Genomic DNA, 27,308 nt, shown 5'->3' on the forward strand with positions numbered 1-27,308 from the left:
CACTGATAGATGCATACACTCCTCTCTAAAACGTGAAGGATCCTGAGCATACAAATTTCCAGCTGACTTGTATCACATTGGACTGCAGTCCAATCTACTCCCCCAGGTGGATTTACTGTTCTTTAATTTTTATCTGCACCAAGAACAACAATTTTGTTCTTACAAAATTAGGAGTTTGGTCCCATACAAGCTATATTTTTTTTTTAAGTACTGTATTTACTTTCTTAGCTATCTGCTTTTATTCCCATTCATCAAAAACCAATAATATAAAAAAAAAAGAAGCAGCTTCTTATATAAAGTTGTATTTACAGTTTTATTTAGCAGAGTTAAAGAGCAAACAATTTTAACATTGTTGTTGTATTTTTACCCAAAGTTGCCAAGATCTAATAAGTTATTGAACAGAAATATCAGGCGTAAGGCAACGATCCTCAACAGCCCATTAGAGACCATCCCATCCCCAAAGAGAAGAGCTGATAAAGGTGGTAGAAAATTTAGATTGCATTTGACTCAATTTCCAAAAATTTGAGAGGTGATGAAAACAGGATTCCACTCTTGAACACATCTTTAACATCTGCAGATGAAGAAATTTGTAAAGCACGCCAATTGTAAAGACAATTCCTGTTTCCAAGGGAACATTTCAGTGCTTCGAATCCAAGAATGCTATGTTCATATACAGTGGCCAGTACATGACTATGGCAACACAGATGGTAAAAGATTAAAAACAGGATTAGTATTTCTTCCATTCCATATCATCAGGAGGATTTACTTCTACCTTCCTTTTACCAACATCTGACCAGTTGGTGCTCAGAACTGTGCCTCCAGACTCCATCTGCAACACGAGAAAACATTTGTTTAGTTTGCTACAGGAATTCTAGCAATACAGAAGTCACAGCAGATTTCAAACTCTGAAGAAACCTGAAGAGTTTAAACTTCATGTAGAAGCAATTTACACTGAAATTTTGTACGTCTCTGTTGAATGAAGTCTGACAGTCATCAGTCCATAACCTTCAGCCTAAAAATACTTGTTATCAGTATTGGACATAATGAGAAATTAACAGGACGCTTTCAGAGGGTTGCTCACATTCAAAAGGGCTGACAATAGAAGGACTAGGGGAAATGGATCCAAGTTGAAGGAGGGAAGATTTAGGTTGGATGTTAGGGGGAAGTTCTTTACTAGGAGAGTGGTTAGGCCCTGGAACGGGCTGCCCAGGGAGGTTGTGGATGCCCCGTCCTTGGACGTGTTCAAGGCCAGGTTGGACGGGGTCCTGGGCAACCTGATCTGAATGTGTATGTTTGGTGGCCCTGCCAGGCAGGGGGGTTGGAACTACATGATCCTTGGGGTCCCTTCCAACCCAGGTGATTCTGTGATCACATTCTTGCAAACTGTACATACAAAGAACTAAGAGAAATTTGATTCTTTCATCCTGAGTAACAAGAAAAGCTCTCTAGGAACCAAAAACTATATTCCCTCTACTAACAGTAACTGAAACAAAGAAACCAACAACAAAGCACAGTCTTCCATTGAAACCTGTTACATCAACATCTCCCACTGAACCAGTGCCATTTACTGCAGGCTCGGGGTCTTGCTGAATAGAAGCCTTTTCTGATGCATGCAAAGCCCAGTACAATGTGACACTGTGCAAAACACACACGTTTCTTTAGAGAAAAAGGGTGAAGACTTACAAACGATTTGTTCATGGCACGTTTCACTTCATCGGTACCATCTGAATAAATCTGCTGGAAAAGTTTATTTAAAGCAGCATCTCCTTCTAGCTTTTCATTCTTTTCTTCTTCTTTGATTTCGACTACCAGTTTGTCCCAGTTCCTCGTGTAGTGAGAGGATGATGGATATAAGTGCTGGGTGTCTGAAAAATGGAAGCGTTAGTTAACCAAGCATTTTCTACAGACTTTTAAAGCTGCAGTTTGCAGAACAGACGTGTGTGCATCAAGTGAGTCTGACATAATCAAAGTTGAATGTGATTCATTCCAAGATGGGCTATTAATCAGTTTTGAAACACTGCACAATGGTTACTTTTCTAGAGGGGCAGAATACTTTGGTGAACAATGCTAATTATTTAAGTAATAATATAAGCACAACAGCACAAAGAACTTCAAAACAGTGACAGGAATAAACATCCAAACAGATAAAAGCCTAGAGGAATTAAGGACAAGCATACATCCTCAACAATTCATCAGATTAACAGAAGTTATGACTAAATTTCATAAATCAATTTTAGTAATGCCCTGCAGACTATTTCTGTCATTTTCTTCCAGTAAAAACAAGACTGTGAGGCTTTTCATTGTAAATACGGGACAAATTTTACTGAAAACTTTTAACACACCAGTTGTTAATATCTGAAAATAACTTCACAAAAATAAAACTCTTAATGCTAAATGCAGATAACAAACCTGGTATAAACTGCTTTAACTTCAGAGAATCTCCCTGTCCCTCCAGTTTTTCCCATCTTATAGCTTCTGGTTTCTTCATTTTTATTTCAACCTACATAACATGAAATGAAGAAGAAAATTCATCCAGATGACAAACAGATCAGACAGATAATTCCAAATTAGTTGGATTTTGTAACAGTAAGAAAATAATTACATTTGGTTTAGAAACAATGTCTATTGCAAAGCCTGCATTGTAAAAAAAGATAGGCTTACCTTACCAGATGAAGCTGTGGGACTTAAATCCTTGTTAACTAAGCTCTGATACAAGAGCTAAGCAGTCACATCAGAATTTCACCGTTTTTTTTTAGCATTACTTTCTGATGCTTACAATTTGCTCAATTCTTTCTCTGAATTATGGCACCCCAGAAGTAATGATAGATCACAACATCTCTACACTGCCAGGCACCAAAGTACATTTCAGTATCTGTTTATTACCAGTCAGCTCTAGTAATTAAGTAGAACTTTCGAATGACTGCAAAATCCAAGTGCTAGGTTTAATTTTCACCCTCCAAAAAAAAGTATGTATACTGTATTTGTTGTATACTATACAAACCAGAGAAACACCCAGGAACTATGCTGATCCTTCCAGTAGAGAAATGCAGAAGCTGTATTCATTTGGTTCAATGAACACACTGCTGCAAGAGAAAATTGACTAGTATTCATTGACAGAACCAGTAATTAAAAGTGGATGTGGTTGTAATTATCACAGACGAAACACAATTTAGTGAAGCATGCCATGCCTCTATTCACAACTACGCACAACCCCTATAGACGGCCACATGGAAACAGTTCTTCCACAATTATCCTTAACCTTCAGTCATAGGATAGCAGCTGCAAAACAAACTCTGCAAAGGAAGGACTCTGTAGTGTCACTTTTAGGTGGCAAACTCACTTCAGACAACATCAAAGTTCCTACGTCGTTATCAACTGACTTAAATCTGCGTCTGCTAAACCTCAGCAGCTCCTTATTTCTGCACAGCTTAGCATAAGAGAACTCTTAGCTCTTCCTAAAGCCACTGTAACCTGGAGATCCCTGCAGACCCAAGAACAAAGGCAGCTCTGTAACAGCTAACCCGAAGGATCCCAGCGGCACAGCAGCACGTTCATCTGAAATGTGAACTGCACTTCATCCATTCCTCAAATCAGTCACTGATAAGCCGCAGCCCAAGACGCCTTATAAAAATAAAGAGCTATTTTCATTTCCAAACTGTCATATTTGCAATCATGCTGCATTTTTTCATTGCTGTTGCTCCATTTTTTTTTTTCTTAGGGAAACTACCAATTCCTCGTCAAGTTTAAGTACGCATTTCCTACCACTACCTTGCACTGAGAACAACAAGAAGACATAAAGCATAGGGTGAATGCCCTTCAAAATAGGATGGAGTTCCAGTTGTGGTGTTCTTTTTTGTTTTGCTTTTATACAAGTCCAACAACAACCACACAGAGCTGAATTCCTCACTCCTCCTGTCTGAATTTCAAATGTTTTCAGTGACGTTACCACAGAACTGAAATAAACCAACAAATAAACATATTGTATTATTCTATTTGATCAACCTGCCATTCAAGGCCAGGCTGGATGTGGCTCTGGGCAGCCTGGTCTGCTGGTTGGCAACCCTGCACGCAGCAGGGGGGTTGAAACCAGATGATCATTGTGGTCCTTTTCAACCCAGGCCATTCCATGATTCTATACCTGAAGAAATCCCACATTCCAGTGTGTCATACTGCAATCTGTATGAACACAGATTCCTGTTGTACCTGTGCAGAAGCAGCACTCAGGCTGTGCCAATGATTACTCTTCATTAAAAAGAGCCAGCAAAGCTTCCTTCACTGGACTCTTTGGAAATTACAACTGTGAAGCTCATCTCTGATACTCACAAATTTAATTCTCTGCAATTAACACAAGGAAGCTAAAATATTTTTATGGATCTACATGTAAGATTAGTAGCTCCACACCGGAACTAGCAGCTTGTTTGGTTGTTTTTTTTTTATTGGATTTGGCTCTTACGAATCCAACATTTAAGTTAATTAGCCACTTACAAAGGCACTAATTGGTTAGCAGTGAGACACTAAGTCTTAATTTAAAACCACCTGTCTGTCCTCCACTTCCTACACAACTCTTCTCAAGTTGCACAAGCCATTAACAACTCAGCTGCACATTTATGCTGAGGAGGCCTTAACAGCAAGATTTTTATATTCTGACTACCAGCACATCTCCACTGAACAGCCTGTGATGACAAGAACAAAACCCAGCACATTTTCAGTACTGAACCTGCTCAAACCTATGCCACTTCCACTTTCCTTCTGTCTGCTTCCCCTTTTGCTATCTCATCCTTGTGCTTCAGGGTTTCATCAACATATTTCAATATTTCGAACACAGGCTACATCATCTGTACCAAGAATGATTTTGAATGCAGCAAAATACTGAACACAGACCTCTAAATACAGATTTTGCAGAGCACAGCCCTCCTCAAAGATCCCTTTGGCTACTCAGAGGATTCTGCCCACACATTTAAGAAAAAATCTTTATATTTCTGCTGTTCCAATAATCCCCCTCTGCTTTTTTAATCTGCTCCTTGCTACACTTTCCTCTCTGAAGGCGGCCCTGAGTCAGTACTATATGGCAAACATCCCCAAGGAAGAGAAATGCTACAAACTAATTCCCAGTGTAAGATACAGATTCCTTAAATCTAAACCATTTCAACACTGCCAAACTAAGTATATTGAGCTGAAAGACTGAGACAGAAGACTTTTATGACCTAAGCCTTTTCTCGTCTACTCCATCTACTTCCATGCAACTCACCCATTAGGGGAAGTGGCAGGCAGGAGCAAAACTAGGGATCATTAGCTGTATGCCATTATACAACCAGGTCTTTCAAAAATAAAGCTATAAAATCCTGCTTGTGAAGATGCCTATTTCTGCTTTACTTGATCTAAGGAGAAACAACTTTGTGAGTCCCAATTATGTGCACAAATGGCAACAAATGCATTTTCATGAACGTCTGCAAGCAGATACTGATAGCTTTCACATAGACAAGTAACATCATTTGTGTCACACCTACCACATAGGTACTGTTAGCTTTTTTTGCTCCCTTGAAAAAGATTCAGCACCCAGGCAAGAGAAATACATCTCAGTGTTTTGCCAGCTCCTTTGATTTAACATTTATATTTCATTAAACATATGCCTGTGCGCCTCATGCCAGCTTTAGAATAAGACAGGAAAAATTCACCATAAATTAAATGCTTTGCATGCCAGTTTAAGAAGCTGGCTCTGGTTGTTAACCACTTAATCAAATGCTGCTTTAAAATCCTGTAACTAAATAGAATGTAAAAAAAGGTTCAAAACCTTTAGGTGCACGAAGCTTAAGTTACACACAGGTCCTGGTTATGCTACAAATTCAAGCTCACTATACATTTATGATACAATGCACAGCTACACTGAGCCCACATCCTGTTTTCATACTTAATCCTTACTGAAAGTCAGTCAATGAATGCAACAGAAGCAAAGAAGCTCCGAAGGTGCATTGGTCAGAAATACAAAGCAAAGGACAATGCAAAAAGAATGATGCCTTACACCCATCTGTAGCCACCCACCCTCCCTCTTATAACCACAGAGCTCTGAAAGAAGTCTGGCCCCGTCTTCTTTATGCTGTCCTTCAAGGCAGGAAGATTTCCTCCCCTCAGCTTTTCTGCTTCAGGTTGAACAGCCTCTCCTTGTAGCTCATGGCTTGCAGCCACTGACCACCCTGATAGCTCTACTACAACAGCGCCCTTCTTCACCAGTTCAGATGACATACGTAAAAATGACCAAAATTCTTTTAAAAAGAAAATTCTGGTACGTGCTGACAAGTTGTGAGAGATTTGTTCTAACTTTTAAAGCATCTTCTATTCTACAATTCATGCTAAGGGAAAGTTTGCTTGGAAAATTTGTGTCGAGCTCTGATCAGACGGATGAAGGAAATCAAACCTGGCAGAGCTAGAGCAACAGCTCAGACATTGATTTTAAAATGTATGAAAAATATCTTTTTAAATTCTGATGTTTTCTATATTTAACACACGAAAATAAGAAATCAGGCTTTCCAATCAACTCCCTAGTTATTGGAGCTAGTTATTCCAATCAACTCCTTAGTTATTAACTCCTGATGTTTATTACTGAACTACTGATTGTTTTGCTCTAGCTGTGAGTTTTAAATCATATCACAGAATATGAATGAAATATATGAAACATAGAATGGCCTGTGTTGAAAAGGACCTCAATGATCATCCAGTTCCAACCCCCTGCTATGTGCAGGGTCGCCAACCAGCAGACCAGGCTGCCCAGAGCCACATCCAGCCTGGCCTTGAATGCCTTCAGGGATGGGGCATCCACAGCCTCCTTGATGCACTGGAACAGGTTGCCCACCACCCTCTGTGTGAAAAACTTCCTCCTAATATCTAACCTAAACCTCCTCTGTCCTAGTTTAAAACCATTCCCCCTTGTCTTATCACTACCCACCCTTGTAGACAGCCGTTCCCTTTCCTGTTTATACGCTCCCTTCAAGTATTGCAGAAAGCCACAACAAGATCTCCCCAGAGCCTCTTGTTTCCAGACTAAATAATTCCAGTTCTCTCAACCTTTCCTCACAGTAGAGGTGCTCCAGCCCTCTGATCATCTCAGTGCCCTCCTCTGGACCTACCCCAAGAGCTCCATGTCCTTCCTGTACTGGGGCCCCAGGCCTGGATGCAGTACTTCAGGTGGGGCCTCACAAGAGCTGAGTAGAGGGGAATGACCACCTCCCTCTCCCTGCTGACCACCCCTCTTCTAATGCAGCCCAGAACATCTGTAGCCCAAAGCTCTTTGCCACGTCCATGTACATAACCATTCATATGCCTGTTGGTCTTATACCCACCTTCTCTCAAGACAAGAGGAAAATTTCTTACATAAACATTCTCTTTATACACTTACATAAAGCATGGACATTGACTTACATGCTTGTTTAAAATATATTCCTCAACAAGAAGAAGTTTAGATCTGCCCCACACCCATCTGCATTCACAAGGATGTTTCATCTTTGCCCTTTCCTCTACACTTCACACAAGGCAGTGTCCTTTTTCAGTAAAGCTGCTCGGGGTATTTCAAGGTTTGCATTGCAAAATGCTGATTTGAGGAAAAGAAAAATTCCACTGATGCACAGAACCATATTCTTGGCATGAAGCAGCTGAGAGCATGCTCCTACCTCAGACCTCTCTATTAAGTCGCAAATGTCAACTGTGAAAAAATGCTGAGGGTTTCTAACCCCTCCTGTGCTTGCAGCAGATCTTTGATGCCTAATTAAAGGAAAGTTTTGGGGTCAAGAAACTGATTGTTACCACTTTTTCAAACGCTTCTAAACTGCTGCAGGCCGTTGTTTGCACAGAGTCCAAACCACTAAAAATTAAATGATATACAGAAGTTGTGCTGAGACTACTTGCAGATGCAAGACAAAGGTGAAGAACAGACAGCAACAGTTTCCTTCAGGAGCACAGGGACACATGCTAAAAGCACATATTTGTCCTCCTTTGCACTATTTGTGCATTTATACTTCCCTGTCATTTTGCTGGACAGAGATAAATCAGCTAACTTCACTTTCAATATACTTAATCCATCATTTTCAGTTTTTATGTTGTTTTCCTTTTATGAAGGGAACATGAGGATAGCTGCACACACTTATTAAGAGCAGACTCATTCCAGCCTTTACATTTTGGCTCCCTCTGCTGGAAGTAAGTTAAAAAGCCAAGTAGCACCACCAGTGTACCTTTGTTAGATGCTGACTGCAGCATGCAGTTTTCAACACGGTACAGTTTACAGTTCTTGCCACCTCAGCCAACACCTGAACACGACTGAAGACAGTGACTAAAACAGACCTACCTACATGCTTTTTTTGCCAAGCAATGCTGAATTTTAAGCAGCACTGGGAGATCCACTTCCTGCTTCCCTAAGCTACCAAAACATGCAGGATGGCTTTACCGTTCACCAGTTTCATCGTTTCAAACTCTACCCATTACATTTATCAGTTCTAACAGGTTAAGTGAAACTCACAGTTGGTAAGTCTACCCACTGCTAAACCTGACTGTGTATTCCTGTTTCCTCATTTAGCTGAAAAGAGCTGATTGTTCATTGCCCAGTGAAGACTTTCAATATCGTAGTGGCAACGTGGCTCACATTCAAAGCAGCGATACAAAATAAAGCACTGTGAACACATCCAGGTATTCTTCCTTTGAAGAGGAAGCTTTTCACACAGAGGGTGGTGAAGCACTGGAACAGGTTGCCCTAGGAGGTTGTGGATGCCCCATCCCTGGAGGCATTCAAGGCCAGGCTGGATGTGGCTCTGGGCAGCCTGGTCTGCTGGTTGGTGACCCTGCATTTCAACCCCCACATAGCAGGGGGTTGAAACTAGATGATCATTGTGGTCCTTTTCAACCCAGGCCATTCTATGATTATCTGAAATTATTAAACTACAGGAAAACTGCTTCTATCCCATGAAAGCACAACTTCCTCAGAAGCTTCTACTCACTTGATTTAACCAGAATCTCACATGCTATGGTTACAGACAAATCAGAGAGCAAGACATTCGTGGAGCAATCCTGCAGTCACTGTCTTGCAGCAATCTAGCCTGGGAGAGGCAGGAAGGAGCCACAATCTATTCCAAGTGCACAGGATTCTTCCTGATACAAAGTAGATCACAAAATTACTATGAGAAAGCTGTGGCAAGGTTAAGCTCATTGAAAAGGTGAAGCCATTGACCACTGTAAGTCATAAAACCATCTCAGCAGGATCCTGCTGGACTCAGGCTCCCAACAGTTGTGGGAGTGCAAAGAAGCCACTGCTGAAAGGGGCTGCAAACACAAGAATGATTTTTCTTCCAGCAGCATCTTAATCACTATCTACACTTACCCTTCTGGCTTCAGTATCCATCTCTCAGGCATGTTATCAGCAGCACTAAAAATAACCTCGTCCCTCTCTACTCATCAGCTAGCCTTCAAGCATGCAGCAAGATGAAGAGACTTCACTACGTCTGTAACTGTCATCAAGACATGACAGTCCTCCAAAATACAGCCTTCTAATGCCATTCCTCCTGAGAGTCTTTTCAGTCACGTTTAGCTGTGATATGCATGTGCTAGCATACACTCTGGGGTACTCCTTCCACTCTTGGCCCAGTCTGGAGAATATTACCAGGTGGGATTTTGTTTCAGTTTGGTGACAGGTTTTCATTTGGAATGGGAAAGAGAAGAGATAGGACAGGAACTCCCAGGGAAAGATGAAAGATTCTGATTTTCAGTGCAATGGAGAACATGCTTTTGAAGTGAGTTTCTCTTCATATTCCTTTACCATCTTGATTCATGCTGGAAAACCAGCTAGGAGTATGTGACCAGAACTTCTCCCAGGTGAAAACCAGAAGACCTGTTCCAGGAGCATTGCTAACTTGCTCCCATTGCTAACGAGGCCTTGGTCCATGAGACCAGACACGAGTCTGACTGAAGTAATCCCTTGTCTACAGCCAAGCTGCTTGGTTCAGTACACCACGCTACAAAGGAATCAATGTACATACAGCTGAGGTGGCTGCAACAGATCCCATTGCTCTGAGCTCACTTGGAAGAAGGAAGCATGTTTAAGAGTCTTTAAACATCCACCTAAATTGCTGATAACTTTTCATGATCAGCTATCTCTTTCATCCTGGCTGTTCAGATGTATGTGGAGTATTATCTCTAAATTCCACACACCCTGATGTCTTGCAGGCCAGTCTCCCAGCCTCTGCTATAACTCACACATCACTTCAAAATGGAAAACCACGACAGCTTCAGATAATACTAGTGATGCAGGAGGATTCAAGTATGTAAGATCTTGCAAATCAGCAGCCTTCATACATCTATACTGCAGGTTCGACATCTCCAGTTTATTAACAACTCTGAGGAATAATATTAACTAACAAAGAATCAGATGTAGTACAGTGTTTGCATTATTCAAAGTAATTGCTATGTATTTTCCATGCTGCCCACGAGAACAAAGTACATACACGAAACTGCTGCAACAAAATCTCCATTTCCAGTATTCAGACAAGCACTGATGCTGCATCGTTCTCTTAAAGCATTTGATGTCTGTTAAAGCAAAATATTTTAAGCCTTTAAAGAAGACCTGGCATGCTTAAGCATCTTTAATGCAGATCTGCTTTGAACGTTTTTAATTCAGACTCCACCTGCTGGTCAGAACCAGAACTATCGGAGGCATCACTCAAGCCTGTATTCCTTCACTGTACTTTTCCCAATGCTATCCTTTGCCAGGAGAGGAAGTACATCTTCAAGTGTAGACTTCACCTGTTGGAACACCTCCTGCATTTGCTCTTATCCTATTCTGCCTTAAAAGTACTCACTCCAAATTACATAGGCACAGCAATACTGGGACATAAATGCAGAAAAATTCAGACGCTGTTTGAACAACAAAAGCTTTTATACCACTTTGAGAATAATGGTCTGAGCCAGACTTGAGACAATCAGAGATTATTCAGCTCCAGAACAACTAATCCAGGCTAGAGATGGCAGCACAGGAAGACAAAATCATATTTGCTCCCAAGAGTGCTGAAATGCATGCCTGACACTTCACAAAAGCAGTGGCAAATTTCAAGACACATGAAAAGTATAACAGAAACTAGATAGGAATACAAGGCGCACTTAGAACCACACAATTACTCATATGAACAGGGTCTGTGTCCATTCTACTTCAATTTATATACATAATAATGAAATAATGGGCTTTCTACATACTTTGAGCTCCCTGTTCATTTCCCTCAGCATAAGAACTCATGTGATTCAACCACACAGCCTGCTCAGCTTCCTTAGTGTGATGAGCAGAGAAATTAGGCCAGGATTTCCACAAAGCTTTCCTATCACCTCGATGTTCCTCTTCCTGAGAGCATGCAAGGTTACTGCAGGTACCTTTTTCAGCAGGGAGCAGGTAAAACAGAACACGAGAAAGCCATGAAACTTTAAAAAGCTTTGTAGAGCCACTGCTGATACAGAAGGAATACGTGGTTTTGATACTTTCGTGCTGCAGAGGTTCAGACTTGGCTCTGTGGACAATGCATATGTAATATACCAACAATACATGTTATACAAAATCTGCCAGCTTATGTTACCTGTAGTACAGAGGAAAAAAGCTCAGGTGAAAGCCTTCTCCCTCCTCATGCAACTTCCAGGTGTCTAGCAAGCACTGCTGCCAGAAATAGCACTGAGTATATACAGGCTCATGAAAGGCCAAGAACAACTTAACACTATGTGTAAATCCTACCAGCAGGAGAGATCATGAAAGGGTCAAGAATGATTTCAACACTGCGATTCTCAAGCTCTGACATTTATTTCTTAGGCAGAAAAAGATGACAGTACTCTGTAACAAAATATGGATTCCTGAAAGTTTAGTAACAAGCAGTTCATTCTCTCTAAATACCTGAATTGTACAGGTTAGGGCCACAGGCATCTTTTAACAGCAACTGTTAAAAGCATCTTCAACATAACTGATTTGCATTTCACTAAGTACCATCACATCACTATTTCTAACATTTGCATGAGTTTAGAACACCTTCTACTGACCAAAAAGCACCCCTGAAAGAAAGGTAATCCTATAGGAAGAGCAAAATGTTCCAGCTGTTGCAATGAGCCATGACAAGGGATCAGGAACAGAAATAAGTTACATTAAGAGCTTACCTTTGTTGAAAGCACTTTAAATGTACTTTGCTCTGGCACTATAGAATGAAGAAGAACAAGCTTTAAGTTGTAGTCTTCACCTGATGGAAGCCTCACCGATGCATTCATCTGTTAACAGTTGAAAACACATCTCTGGTCACCTTTGAGAGCAGTTATCCATTTTGGAGTAAAGAATTGTCATTTGACATCAAGATGAAGTGATTAACGATCCTTTACTAAGATACTTAAAACATAAGGCATCAAAATTTCAGACAACACCCCTACATTACTGCATTATTCAACAAGGTGTTTGAAAGTGCACTACAGAATTGAAATCTCCTATTCATTTGTTTTAGCCAGCAAGTACTTAAAAAAGCCTATTATCTTGTCAGCTTGATCTGCATTTTTTAGGGAAAGAATTATAGCAAACGAAGTATCAACATATTAACAATGGAACATGAAGCAATTTGCAACTTCCCTTCTAATTCATGCAAGCAATGTTAAAACTGTGTGAGCACTTGCCACGCATTAAAGATTACAGCAGCAACCAAATACTTCTATGGTTCACCAAGCACCAACTTAGCTGGGAATAAGAACCTATCTCTTCAGTGCTTACCCTTAATTAAACACAAATGTCATTGTACTGAGTATGGCATTACAGAGATCACCACTCTTCCATGAAATGCATGCTTTGCTACAATGGACAGTTTCAGAAATACCAAAAAAAAGTGATCAAAATGAACCCACCAAGATGTTGCTTTTCTGTTATCATCCTAAAATTATTTATTCACAACTACTCTCATGCAGCTGGAATAGGAATGGACAGAGATACACTCAAACACATGAACTCCAGATCACTTCAACAGGCAAGCAGCTGAAAAGCAGATGCTCCCTCTGCAGCACCTATGTCACACTGCAAGTTGTGTGCAAGTCCTAAGGACCTCACTGCAGCAAGAGCACCCAGTTCACTTGATTCTGCATACAGGTAACTACAGCATAACTATGTAGAAATGCCCAAGCTGAAGACAGCTTCTAGCATTTCTTCATGCTTTTCATAGAAGTGAACACCATTTGGTAGAAACACATCTTGTGGAATCTAGGGATGCTTCTCAATAACCAACATAAATCACCTCTTTCTCTGAGAACTGCACTCTGACACCATCCTTCTGAGCATTCTTGATCATTACAGTCACAATTACTTGAGATTCTGTTTGGTACCAGTCATACCTTAAAAAGAAAAAAAGAAAAAATGCCTCTAAGGAGATGTTTAAAAGCAAAAACAAGCTAAAAAAAAAGCCCCACAAATCCCCTGGAATACACAACTCCCACAAAAGCTGGAATATTATACTGCATAGTTCAAGGCAGGGAGGAGAACAGTGTCCTTCCACACAGCAGTCACAGGTTTGACATTTACTTAAAGAATAGAAAAATGGTTAATTGAGGAATTTATGAAAATTGGGTCACCTTAACCAATTCACATTATAGCTCTGCCTTCAATAAATTAAATAGCACTTTTTACTCCAGGATCTGAAAAGCATCTCAAAATCATTACCTACACCAGGCACCATGAGCAAGTCTTTGAATTAAGCTGATAATGAAAAATCAGAAACAGAAGCTAAAATGTCTACTCCATTCCACGCTCCCCCAGCAAGAACAAAGTCAATGACACTGTTTGAGAAACAGTTCACTTAGGAACTTCACAAAGTGGCAGTCTACAGAATTTTTGCAGTCATTATCTTGCATCTCCAATCCCCAACCCAGCAAAGAACAGTTAAGACAATTATTTTGGTTCTCACAGCAAAGCTGAAGTCAACTTACTTGATCTTGGCTGACAGAGGCTGCTGTTGTGTATTCTAGACGAAGCATATTGCATTGGGAAGAAAGTGGCATCAGTGTAAAAGAACAGACATCAGTGCACCAGACATATACAAGAACAAAGATACAAAGCACTTCCATACTGATGGCTTTTCTTCTGTATGTGCATTAACTTATGAAAGGCAGATGAGATTCTTCCCTCTACGTTTGTGCCAGACTTTAAGAGTTACAATTTACAGACTGACAATGCACACACTCAGTGCAGCTCACAACACACAGGCCACACGTTTGATAGCTAACAACCAGATCAGCTTTAATTTCTTTCTTTCCTGGCTAAAAAGTACACCTGAAAGACACACAGCAGCTGTGTTGCTCATCTATGAGTCACAAAGGAAGCCTGAAATAGGTCTGAGAACGAATGGCACAGTTTTTAAACATAAAAACCCTTTAAATCATATGTCTTTATATACACCCACCTTATTTTCTGTACATTTTCTCCCTCTATCCTATTACTCGGGTATTAAAAAATGGCACAAAGACTATTTTTCTTTCAAAAAGTCAATTTTGACATTTCTTTTGAAGATTTCCAATTAAAAGGCGAAATATATTAAAAAAAAAGCTGAAAACAAAGTCTGCAAAATCCACTTGTGAGCTACCAGAGAAAACATCTAGCAGTCATAAGTGAGTTAGCATTGACAAGATGAGCTGTTTTTATTAGGCCACAGACTGCAAGTTAAAACTTGAATGAGTGCACAATAATTTCCAGACTTGTATGTCATTCCTAAGTTTTCCAAGCTGTAAGAAGCCACTGAATTCTACAAGCACGTTTGAGACAAAATTCCAAACAACATTAAGGAAAACACCTTACCACTTCTGCCTGTGATCCTGCAGGAAAAAAAAAGAAGCATGGTGAGAACAAAGTGAACCCACATGACTTTTACTTTACCTTTCTTCACTGACTCCAGTTGATCTGCATTTATGCCAGTCTCAATAGGACAGAAGTTAAAAACATACCAGCTCTACCTTTTATCTGCTGCCTTAAGGACCCTCTATTTTTAATTAGGTTTTCTTCCTGCTACCCACTTCAACAAACTTGTGCAAAGATACAACTGTAATACAAAACATGCTCCAATTAACAGGAGTAACAAGCTTTGCATTGCTTCCCTTTCCTTACAAGAAGAGGATATGGACCTTCATTTAATGAAATCAACACCATGGCAAAAAATAGAATGGAAATCACTTCCTGCAAGTCTGTGCTAGCTTGACCACCCCTTATATAGAACAAACTTCTCATCAAATCTGTATGTCATGCCAGGTAGCTACAGCTAGTGAGTGAGATGGAATCCTAGCAGACAAATTCACTGGCATGACCTTAAACACACTGTAACACTTGAATGTAAACAGCAGCTCACTATTTCCTCTTCTAAATGTTTCTCTTAAAATACCCAGATCAAGCCTTCCCAAAGGAAAACTCCCTTTGTTTCCCTTGTAATGCACACTGCTAAAAAGATGAAAGTCTTTGGAAAATTGTTTCTCCTGCAATTGGTTTTTAGGCAACCTAACCTTTCTGCTGCCCCACTCTCCAGTAAGTAACAGAAAGAGAGGAGAAATCACAACAGGTGGAAGAAAAAAAAAAGAGGCAGCTCTTCTGCTACAGCCCATTAAAATCAGCAGGCAGTTAAGCACTGCAGGTAAGTTCACTGCCAGAGGTGTCAGTCTGTAGAAACACACAAAAGGAAGCCGTGTGCACACTCACTGAATACCACCATAAGACAGCAGAGCAGCAATTAGTACCCAAAGGCACTCTCCACATGAAATCAAAGAGGAAAACCACCAGATTTTCATTGCTCTTTCCCACTTAAATTCTCAAGTCTTGAAGAAAATAATGTTGATGTTGGATTTAGAAAGCAAGGTGACACAGTTCAAATCAGTTGTCTGAACTTTAACTACATACTCCTCTAAATCTAAAGAGTTCAGGATAAATAGTCAAGGGAAACAAGGCATAAGAAAACATGACTTCTTTTAAACATAAAAACTTTGGTTTCAGCACAAAGTAAACTGTAACCCCTTCAGAGAGAAATGAAACAAGCTTTAAATAACAGGGCACATCAAGTCCTGTCTCAAGTAAATGTGCTTCCTCACCGTTTAACGTTTCCTCACATCTTTTAATCCAAACTGTAAAGGTGTCATCTACATCTAGAAGAGATCAAACACATCAGCATTACAACTCTTCAAGTAATGCACGCATTGCATAAAGAACAGTTCCTTTCAACTCCAAGCAGGAATAAATTCATCCCAAATTCATACCAATTTATTAAATCACAGTATTATTTCCAAGTACTTCCACATAAACTCATTCATTTCAGTTCATTTTTAAGTACTTTATACAGCTCCACTACTTAACTCTGATAAACTTAATTAATTTCAAATTAATTTCTAAGACACTAGGCTTTTTTTTCCCCTCCCTCTCAACTGACCCATATATGATATTGCTTTCCAACTGAACTCCACGTGTCGGAGAGCAAGAAGTACTGTTTTAAGCACTTCTCCCTTCTCTCAAAATTACTTTTCCCAAACAATCACACGCTGCCTTTCCAGAGAAATATCAAAAAAGGCCCCTCTGTTTTGTGGAGAGCCCACAGTTGGTGTGAGTTTGCACAAACACCAGGCATTTTCTCCTGGTGGTTTCACACATACTTTACATGCACATCTACAGTTTCAGGGACGTTGGAAATAAGCAGGTGCCAATTTCACTGTACAAATCAGAAGCACAGCAGAGTTAAGATCATGAGGATTCAAGGAAGAAGCTCTCCAGAGAAATGAATTCATTGGAAAACAGCTAAAAAGGCAGCAGAGCGTGCATCAATTCAGCACAATTCCCAGAAAAACCCTTCACAGTCAGGAATGCAAAAAAACCCCAAAATAAATAGCTGCAGCATTACTGACCAACCACTAAGCACAGCTCAACTTCTATCTTTCTACAACAGCTGGAATCCACATTGAGGGACTTCACACAACCAACCTCCCTACAGAGGGCTTAAAGAAAACCCACACGACGTTCCAGGAGAAATGCACACAAGATGAAATGTGGCTCCACTGCAGTTCTATAAAGGTATTCACCTCAACCCTTTCAGCATGCATACATTTTCAGGTGTGCCTTATACAACTGCCACCCACTGCAAAGGCAAACAGAGTCAAATGTGCACTTGGCAGCAACTGAAGAATTCTCTTTTTTAACTACAGCCTATGACAAGATTGCCACGCAATAAAAAGATCCAGAGTTATCTGCCCTGCTGTCCTGGATCTGCCTCTTTTCCTGCATTCCAACACACCATAAATTGAGGCAAGAACTTCTTTTCTTCTCAGTAATTATTCACTCCAACAACTTAGCAACAACATTATGAATAACTTTCAGTTCAGAAAGCCTAACTTAGTCTTCACTTGCACATAAGAAGACGTTTTCTTTACAAAGTTGACACGTTCCATCTTTACTAAATTAATCAGGTGGCCAGAGCAAAAAGGAAATTTCTCATGTGGATTTGTCCTAAACCCTCACCATGTGCTGAAGAGTTGCAGATCACACTGCTTTTTCAATATGAGGCACATCAGCAAACTCCACAACTCCCCATGCATCTAATCTCATGGCTGAGATCCTGCTTCCTAACTAAGAAAGAAAAATTCTACACATTCAGTAATACACCACATCCTATTAATCTGTTGCTGTAGGTGAACAGTGCAGCACTGACAGGCCCAGAGCAGCAATAAGCACAAGAAGTGAGCTTTAGTGTTCCTTAGCATTCCCAAGACGTAAAGCAGACCTTCCATCAGCAAGGAACAGAGGCATGTAATGGTGTACTTCTGCCCCCTTGTGTGTAGCAAAGAAACCAGCCTTGCCAGCACAGAATTCCCTGCTGCAGCAATTCTCTGTCTGGCAGCAGAAGCTCACATCTTCTCTCTTTATCACCAGCTTAGTGATACGTGGCTAATTTTCCCATTGTGCTTTGCTCATTTTATGCTTGCTACATTTAACTAGAAGTTAACTGTTTTGCCAAAATGCTTATGTCCACAATTATTTTCACCTGGGACCCATCAAACGTTTCCACAGAACGTCAAAAGCCAATTCTGTTACTGGCATGAATTTGCCAGCAAGTTGGAGAACACAGAAGCTAAAAATCCGTGTTTTAAAGAAAGGCTCCAAGAATCCCCTCATCTCACAACAGGTCACAGAATTTTGTGATGCTGAAGACATTAAAAGCAAGCTTCAGACGAGGAAGCAATCAGGAAATGCTGGGAAGCTTCAGAAACATTTCAATCGGGCAAGCAGAGAAACAATGACAAACAAACAGGCAGGCTTTATGTGCATTATGGATATGCTTTCTTCTTTAGTTTTCCACAAATGCCTAAGAGTGGCAGGGGGTACAATCACTTGGCAGGAAGAACCATAATAGCTTATGCTCCCATCAAACTGCACTTTAAGATCAGAGGAGCAGATCACTTGTTTGGGAGAGGTAAGGTAATTACATCTTTGCTAAAGCTTTCAGTCTCAGCCATTGTTATGGATAATATAACTGAAGGATCCCAGATGATGACAATGCTTATCAGAGTAGTGCACTTTGCTCTGTGTAACCTTTCAAGATGCTTTTAAGATTTCCTTCTGCTGTTGAAAAAGGGAATGGAATGAGGTGAGTTTTACTTGATGTGGAGAATAGAAGGAAAGATAAAGGAATTATAATCATTTAGAAATTATTTTGCTATATGCTTCCTAGGGTTTTCTACCAAAGTTTTCCACGTTGAACTATTTCTTTCCTGCTTCTAGAAGGAAGTCATATTATTAGAAAGCTCTAATTCTCCCCCAGATGACACGTGTGCAGTTCCTACTGCCAACACTTTAAGGATAAAGAGAGCTCACGCACGCTTCTGTCATGCAGTGAGAGCTGAAATCCATTCTGTCAGCCTGAATGCCCACTAAGCTGCAGGCTCTTCTGAAGGCCAGCCCATCAGTAGTTTCACCACTAAAAATACCAACTACACCTAACTCTGTTCAGAAACCTTCCTGTGACAATTAGTGCCACACCACTGCCATTATTTACCTGCAAGACTTCTGGGAAGCAGGGGAACACCCTCCTTTTGTAAGGCAAGCAAACTACACACTGCCAGCTAAGAATTCCACATGCATTTTTAAGCAGTTTTACACTTCCATGTAGCAACTGCACAAGTGTCTCCAAAAGCCAGACCTGGTCCACATATCTCAAATTAGGCACCTAATTCCTAAGCCTTAAGAAAAATAAAAAACAACAATAAATGTGGTCTCTACTTTCAGTTAAAAATGTTAATTTCATTTCTTATTAGCGAAGGAGCGCTGTGCACACAAGAAATTTTAATACTTACTGTCCAACTTCTGTCCCTCTTTGAAAGACTCTAAAGCAGATGCATAGTTTTTGATATGGTATTCTCCTAACCTGACACAAAGAAAGAAAAAAACCACAAGGAAACTGCAATTACTTTCTAATCTAATCCACATTCTGAAGATTACCATATCCCCAAGTGCTGGAATTTAAATCAACTATGAAATCTGTTTTTTAAATAGTTGGATGTTAACATAATCACCCCTCCCTCCAAAAAAAAAAAAAAAAGGAACAAGAAACCACACCAAAAGATCTATTTTATCTTATAACCACAGCTTTATTACAAAGGAGTTACAAGCAGCATGGCATGGAATTTACTCATTCACAGTCTTGCCAGAAGTTTGCACAGAGCAATAATCCAAATGCTATCACTGTCCTAAAGATCACCAGAACACTGTCAGAGCACCAGAAACGATACATACCCTTTCCTAAGAAGTGCTACAGCATTACTGGGGTTGAGCTCTAGGGACTTCTTTGCATCTGCAACTGCATCTGTTGAAAGTCAGTTTACAGGTGAAGATCGTTATAACATGATGAAAAAGCAGTGAAATGCAAGTCTTTCAATATGCCTCAAAAAAAATAATCAGTACTACCTCAGCTTCCTTAGCCTGCACACAAATCAAACTGTCTGAATAACAGCTTGAGAAAGTCTTCAAGCAGCTCTAGAGCTCCACAAAAGATGAAGCAGTGACTTTCATTTAGTCAAATCCTTAGGTCTCAACTGTGAATCACCATCATTTATCTATTTACTTTGTTTGATTATTGACAGGAAATTTGGGCTGTTGAGTTAGTTCAGTTAACCAAACAACACCTGGGTGGCAGATTATCACCTTCCTACCACAGCTGGATTCAGTGTCTACCAAAAAAAGCACATTATGTTGGAAGAGCTTACAACACAAAGCTTAAAACCTGCCTAAGAAGTCTACTGAAAATAATGTTCCAAGATAGTACTGTGCTAAACTCAAACAGAAAACTGGGAGTGCAGAGTATCAGATTCACTGCAAGTTTTGCAGATACAAAATAAAGATGAGGAAAACTTTCAAGCATTTCCTAACTGCAGAACCAGCAAACTAAGTTTTGTAATTAGCTTTGTTATTAGTGATGTGTCATCTTCTATAAAGAATGTGTCATAATACACTTGTAAGAGGACTGTCAGTGTTGCCTGAAGATGTTACCAGTGTAGTTCTGTAGAAGAATATGGGCATAAGCTCGTTGACAATAACATTCAGCATCATCTGGACTCTTTTCCAAAGCTCTTGTCAGTTCCTGTGAAGAAACACAGAAAAACATGAAATGGCACTTCGGAAATCCCCATGAAGATATATTACTGAGCTCTGTCAATAAGATGTCAGAAAAAATATCCTTGACCAGCATGAGTGTTCACCTACTGATCAGTTTTCATCCATAAAGCTTAAACATCAGAGCTTGAGGTACAAGGAACCTGCCAGTTATACCCATTCTTTGCAGAGGAGGGATTATCAATGCCTTAAATAGGAATTCTAATGCACAGGTCATCCTGTACGTTCCCCAAGCCTTCCTATAATTCTCAGCACATCTGAGAAAAAAAGTCCCTCACTGTGTGTCATGTCTGGCTGCGTGTGTGACACCCCGGGCAATGTGCTCCAGGTGACCCTGCTTGAAGCAGAGCTTTGTTTAGACTAAATGATCCCTAAGTGGTCCCTTCCAACCTCAACCATTCTGTGATACGGTGATTTGTACATAACTCTGATGGGGAAGCACTGCAATACCAGGGATTTGAAATCAATATACGTTAGTCAATATGCCTGTGCAGGAATAACACGTTCAAAGCATTGTAATGTGATTAAATTGTATGTTATAAGATACTATTGAGAATGGGAGATTGTTCTGAAGCATGCTGAGCAAGAAAAGTACAAGGACAAAAGACTCAGGCAGCACAGGGCTCACAGGATACGCTGTTGCACAATGGGAAAACATGAAGTAGTTCCTTGCTAGGAAAATCACTGGGTATGCAGACTGAAATAGTTATACCATACTCTCTGAGAGAAGAGTTTATTATTTTTGCATAACAGAATGAAAGCACAATGACTCAACGCACACACACTTGGAAAGAATGTCTCCAGCTCTCCTACTAGCAGAAAGCAAAGCTCTTGTCTTTGCAAGAACAAAAGGCAGGTCTTCTGAATCTAATTCACTACGTCACCATTGTACAGTTACTATGTTTGCTAACTTCACTGAATTCACTATTCAGAATTTGGCAAGCATGAGGGTGGCTAAGATACAGACTTCAAGCCTGCATAAATGTTGATACAACACAGCTGCTAGAACTCAATCTCACCAAGCCAGAGAAAAAAGGAAGAGCAGCAGGGCCTGTTTTAATTCAGACTGGTACCCTGCTCTCTTTCATTTATACACTTACACCATCTAGAAACTACATGGCCACGACGGCTTCTTCCAATGTACTTCCATCAGTGTCATGGAAAATGTACAAACCTCTGTGAAAGTACAGCACAAAAATCTAAAACCTCAGAGGTCTCTGAAGAAGCAGGAGGCAGAAACAGGCACAATAAAAAGCAACGCTAGATTTAACTGTACAGACATGCCCCTAAGTTTAAGGATACATTCAAGAATAGACATCATTATGTAAATATTCATGGTATACAGATACTCTAGACAGGAGAAGTATGAGGAAACCCAACAGGATCACATAACACTGCGAAGTGAAGTACAACTTCTGACCCTCAAAACCAAGCAGGAGTCTGACACTGAACACTACAGGTGCCTGACAAGCAGAACCCATTCTGTGACCAAACATAACCTCCCATGATCTGCTCTGAAAACAGGAACACTGATCAAAACCAGCACTCAGTGCAGGAACAGATTCCTCAGAGGAAAAGCTGCAGAACTAGCCTTCACTCATGGAAAGCAAAGGCAAGCATTTTCAGCTGGGTGAATGTACACTGCTTGGCTTTTCTGTCAGTCAATCACCACATCTTGTTCAGCTACCGAGACACTTCTCCTCAAAACAAATCATACAGCACAGCGACTTGAGAAGTCAGCCAAAGGGCAGCTGACTGGCACTATGAATTCCAGATGGTGGACATCAGCTGCAGTTACTTAGACAAGCTCAGGACCTGTCCTCCCAAAGACTCAAATAGACGCCACCAAGTTACCTTCACTCCAGGCCCTTACCGTGTGATCAAGTAAATCCACAAATATATGACTACAATAATGGTAAAAGCTGGTATGAATTAAAAGTGTTCTCAGCCTCCTGTCTCACTCGTGCCTGAATTTAAGGGGATCACCATCCTTTTGACAGAGCACTTCACCAAAACAAAGACATGACAGCTTGTTTCTGCGGGCACTTCTGATTCTCTCCTAAGCCACCACTACTTACACTGCAGAGCATTATTCCACACAGCAGACTACTTCTTTAAGGTGACATAAAAATCCATTAAGAAGTTCATAACTTTATCACAGAATCATGAAAGAGTCACAGAATGGCCTGGGTTGAAAAGGACCTCAAAGATCATCTAGTTTTGACCCCCTGCCACGTGCAGGATTGCCAACCACTAGACCAGGCTGCCCAGAGTCACATAATTCACTGTTTAAACACAGATGATGACCTCCCAGTTGTATGAGACCCAGGAGCAGGAAGCCAAAGCATGCACATCAGGAATTAAAGCAATCACAAGCTGTGAGAACACCATGGGAATGCCATGCTGACTGGACGTATGTCCTGTCAAGCGTGCAGGCAGGACACAGCACCACTTACAGGGTGCCAAGACCCAGATTATGAACATTAACCACATAAGCTGAAAGACCAGTTGCCCAAGGAGGCTGTGGATGCCCCATCCCTGGAGGCATTCAAGGCCAGGCTGGATGTGGCTCTGGGCAGCCTGGTCTGCTGGTTGGCGACCCTGCACATAGCAGGGGGGGTTGAAACTAGATGATTACCATGGTCTTTTTCAACCCAGGCCATTCTATGATTCCAAGAGCAAGCAAACCTGGTGCACCACGTACAGCTCCAAGCTGGTAAGTCATCAGAACGCTACGCTGCATTATGGGACTCACCGGCAGAATAAAGGCTAATACACTGAATACCTTTCTCTGACAAGCTTGTTTATTTAACCGCAAGTGACAACTGCTTCATCCACACGGCACACAGAGGGGGGGGTTTTACTTCTGCTTTTCCTTAATCAGCACGAGTGCTGTGACGGAAGAGCCCCGTATCGAGTCAGGCCCAACACAAAGGGCAGCCCACCGTGAGGAGCGTGGCGATCCACCCCCTGCACACAGCGCTGCCCGTGAGGGCCCACAGTCCCTCCCACAGCCCTCCGCCGTCCCGCTGCTCACCCGCGCCGCCGCCGTCGGATCTCGGTCGATATCCGCGTCCGAGAACCTGCCGAAGAAACACAACGCCGTGAGGCGGCGAAGCGGGGACGCGCGGGTAGGGAAGAAGGAACGCGGCGCTCACCGCGCTGCCGTTTCTGCGGCCGCCGCCGCCATACCGCCCGCCGTCCCCAAGAAACTTCTGGAGCCGCCGCGGCGCCCGCGCAGCACGCTCCAAGGCCGCAGCCGCGCGCGCGTGGCCTGACGGGATGCGCCGGGACCGAGCGGCCCCGCAGGCTCCTCCCGCCCTCCGCGTGACGGGCCGGGGCGGCCATCGCTAGAGAGGCAAGCGCCCTTCCCGCCCCTTCCATAGAGTTGGAGGACCGCCGGGATAGAGCGGCGCACGAGAGGGAGGGCAGGGCGTTGCGCATGCGCGGGGCGGGCGTTGTGAGGGAGTTGGCTGCGCTGTGGCGGGTGGTGGTGCGTCGGGGTTTTGCTTCCAGCCCACCGACTGAGTTAATAAAATCGTTTTGTTTTTTTTTTTCCTTTGTGTGACGTAAAGTTTCGCCGACAAAGCTGTTATTAACCTCGTGCTGTGTTTTTTCATGTATCTAACAAATAGACCAGCAAAACAACTCCCTCCTCCTCTCCCCCCGCCCCACTGCCATCGAATCGTTAAGGGTGGAAAAGACCACCAAGGTCGTCTCGTCAACCACCGAGCCAATAATCCAGCAGCCCCACCGTGCCTGCTGATCTCGTCCCGGACCCCTCTGGGGATGTGGCTGCACCGCCTCCATCAGTCAAAGCCTTCACCACCGCAGGTATCCTCACCTCAGGCTTCCCAGAACTACAAAGGGCCTCATACTGCAGAAAACCATCCCTATTTCTTAGCCTGATGAAAAGGCGAGCCTGCCCCTCCCAGGGATTTCGTCAGTCTGAAATAGAAAGTCCTCAGGATGAGAGCTGTGAGAGATGTACTTCACAGTGCTTACTCATGTTCCGGTAACGGTGCCAGCAGGGCCCAGCTGCAGGGAGTGCTGCCAGACAAACCTCCAGCAGTCAGCTGGCGTCAGCAGCCAGTTTGGGTATGGCCGGCCTTCCCGAAAACGGGATTACGTCTGTGGGTTTGCAGGTCAAAACATAACCACATGGAAGGCAGGGGAAAGAGCCATGCATTGAACTAAACGAGGCAGCTTCAACTGCCAAACGGGGCTGCTGTGGCTGAGAAGTGCCTGTGAGATAGTTTCGATTACCTCCATCCATCTAGGCTAAGATCTGTCACCATTCAAGTCACCTCCACTGACAACATAAGTTTTTCTATACCAATGTATTTAAAATTAACCCTGTGAGACAACTGCTACGTCTCCTACGTATATTTATAGAGTATTTCCTTTATTTTTTACACCCTATGCATCTCACCATACTTATTTTTAATCCGCCTTCTGTTGAAATACAGCCAGGCTTTGACAGTAGTTTGAGCCAACAGCCAATACACAAGCCATTAGGCTCTCTGAGCTAAATGACATCCCAAAATTGCAATGAAAATTTGGGGCTGTTGATAACATATTAGGAAGCGACAGAAAAGGAGGAGTTTAAGGCCACTTCTCAGACATGGCTCAGCTTTCATTTGAGCCCTGTTTCAAAGGACACCATGTCATCACATACCCACAGCACACAGGGTGTGTTCCAGTCTGTTCAAAGTGATTCATGAATTGCTCATTTGCTCATGTCCCACCACAGACACACGTCAATTCATCATGTTGTCCTATTTCTCAGTGTATTTTGGTTATGCACACGACGATCATCAAAACACCGTAATAATCCAGAAGCGTTTCAGAATAAGTACAGAAAAAAAAATGTTTTTCCATTTGATTTATTTTCATAATAAACCAATTAAAAATACAAAAGACAAGAACCAAAGGTTCAGAGGGCTCCATCATTTAAAAATTTGTCTTTAAATACAAATTCACTCTGTAATATGAATACATATAATATTAAACCTCTAAACATAATGATCTTATTTTCTTCTATCAAAAATTTGTATGGAAACAAATTAGCTGAAAAAACTTCCTTATTGAATGTACATTATTTACAATCAAAAAGAACTCTTAGCAGTATTAATCTCAGAATATCTGCATAAATTGTATATATTTTTTCTCCCTCCTCCCTACAAAATAATTTGAAGTAGAAAGCAAGATTGTTAAGCTTCATAGTCACAAAATGGAATGAAACTTTTGCACCTGTAGTGATGCTGTTAGCTTCTGTAATTAAATATATCTGATGTTTTCTTATAAAATATTGACATGGCATTGTCCATTACTGAAATAAATGTTTTGTGTACTCTCAATAGGAGTGTATATTCCGTTTTGCACACACAAGAGCTTGTGCTGCAAAAAAATACAAGAGGAGATCTGGTTATCAACATGTAAAGTGGATGTAATTCACTGGTATGAAAGATATTCATAAACATTCATACACATGGAATGAAAACGTCCAATGAAAAGTAACTGTTGCTTCAAAAGCTAAGTGATACACGTACAGATTAAACAGAAAAAGGTTATAATAATCCTATTGCAATGTAAATCAGCAACAGACTGAAAACATACAGCAAGAAAGAAGTTTGGAACTTTGGCCAACGACCTCAAAATAACGTCTTCATAACATAAAAAGCACGTTTCTTCATGCCTGTATTTTGGAACATTAAGTAATGCGCAGTTTTAATTACGATAACATTTAGCAATTAACAGAAAATCAAAATCTGTTCTAAAGCATGAATTCTAACAATTAAATGCAACAAATTAAGTAGCTTTTTTAACGTCTTGCTTCTGAATCAAATTATATATATATACAAAACTGAAAAGGTCCCATCACATTTATGAAAATAATCATCCACAGGGTCTTTTTTTTTTTTAACTTATTAATATGAACTGGGTTCCAATGGCTCATTTTCTTGCTTTGCTTGTATGTTAGATGGGAAACTATTTGAACTGGATACTACCATCACAAACGGCTGCTGCTGGAATCTCTGCTCTGACTGCTCAGCATCATCTAATTTGTCACCGTCATCTTCTTTTAGCACTCCTTGTACCCCAATCTGTTTAGCTTCTGTTGCTTTAATAACTGAAGTGATCACTGTGCCAGATGGATGAGCAACCACCTGTGAACTGCTGGGAGAAAAAGTTACCACTGGGGTGGTGGCAGTGAAGGATGGAGATGAAGACACATTAACTGTTCCATTGCAAATTGTCTGCACGCTGCTGGTGAGAACCTGCTGAACTTGTGCTGGGCTCAGCACAATGGAGGAAGGAGGTGAAACTGGCTTCTGAGACTGTAGCATGACATTTTCTTTAAGAACTGTCATGGGCTGTGAAGTAGGAATGGCTTGTAAAATAAATTTTTGGGGCGTTGCTGCTGAGGCTGGATCTGTGCTGGCTATCACTGTAGTAAGAGGCACCGTCTGGAGTGTTACAGTATGCAGCTGCTGATTTCCAGGAGAAACAACCACTGGAACTTGGGTTGGAGTCTGTAAAGTCCTAGTAAGATTAGAAAAGATTACAGGGTCAGAACACGTCTGTGAGGAGTTCTTAAGAATACAGATTAACTGTTGAAAAATCACTCGACATCAGAAACATTTCATTT

At 41.3% G+C, this 27,308-nt stretch overlaps 2 protein-coding genes across 9 annotated transcripts in view; both read right to left on the minus strand.

Annotated features, from left to right (window-relative positions):
- Positions 1-299: 299 nt before the first annotated feature.
- Positions 300-23,947, minus strand: SUGT1 (SGT1 homolog, MIS12 kinetochore complex assembly cochaperone). Its single transcript, XM_048932898.1, has 13 exons — positions 23,815-23,947; positions 23,694-23,739; positions 20,534-20,624; positions 19,781-19,850; positions 19,342-19,412; positions 16,096-16,149; positions 14,822-14,838; positions 13,957-13,991; positions 13,269-13,365; positions 12,160-12,267; positions 2,410-2,500; positions 1,684-1,865; positions 300-829 (listed from the first exon to the last, which is right to left on the minus strand). Exons 1-13 carry the CDS (start codon positions 23,844-23,846, stop codon positions 728-730), a joined length of 996 nt encoding a protein of 331 aa, XP_048788855.1. The 5' UTR covers positions 23,847-23,947; the 3' UTR covers positions 300-727.
- A 1,601-nt stretch (positions 23,948-25,548) lies between these two features.
- Positions 25,549-27,308, minus strand: part of ELF1 (E74 like ETS transcription factor 1) — an 85,485-nt gene continuing 83,725 nt past the window's right edge. For all 8 annotated transcript variants that reach the window (XM_048932794.1, XM_048932810.1, XM_048932827.1 and 5 more), the window contains one exon: positions 25,549-27,202. In XM_048932794.1, coding sequence (XP_048788751.1) covers positions 26,587-27,202 — 616 coding nt within the window. In that variant the 3' untranslated portion in view covers positions 25,549-26,586. The remainder of the gene's footprint in view (positions 27,203-27,308) is intronic.

This window comes from Lagopus muta, chromosome 1, assembly GCF_023343835.1.
Source record: "Lagopus muta isolate bLagMut1 chromosome 1, bLagMut1 primary, whole genome shotgun sequence".
NCBI lineage: Eukaryota > Metazoa > Chordata > Aves > Galliformes > Phasianidae > Lagopus > Lagopus muta.

What these genes read in the sequence shown, in the direction of transcription:
- SUGT1 (XM_048932898.1), bottom strand. Translation starts at nt 23,846, where the DNA reads ATGGCGGCGGCGGCCGCAGAAACGGCAGCGCG. An exon ending in ATCCGACGGCGGCGGCGCGG is followed by an intron (nt 20,625 to 23,693) that starts GTGAGCAGCGGG and finishes GTTTCTTCACAG; the next exon opens with GAACTGACAAGAGCTTTGGA. An exon ending in TCTTCTACAGAACTACACTG is followed by an intron (nt 19,851 to 20,533) that starts GTAACATCTTCA and finishes GACTTTCAACAG; the next exon opens with ATGCAGTTGCAGATGCAAAG.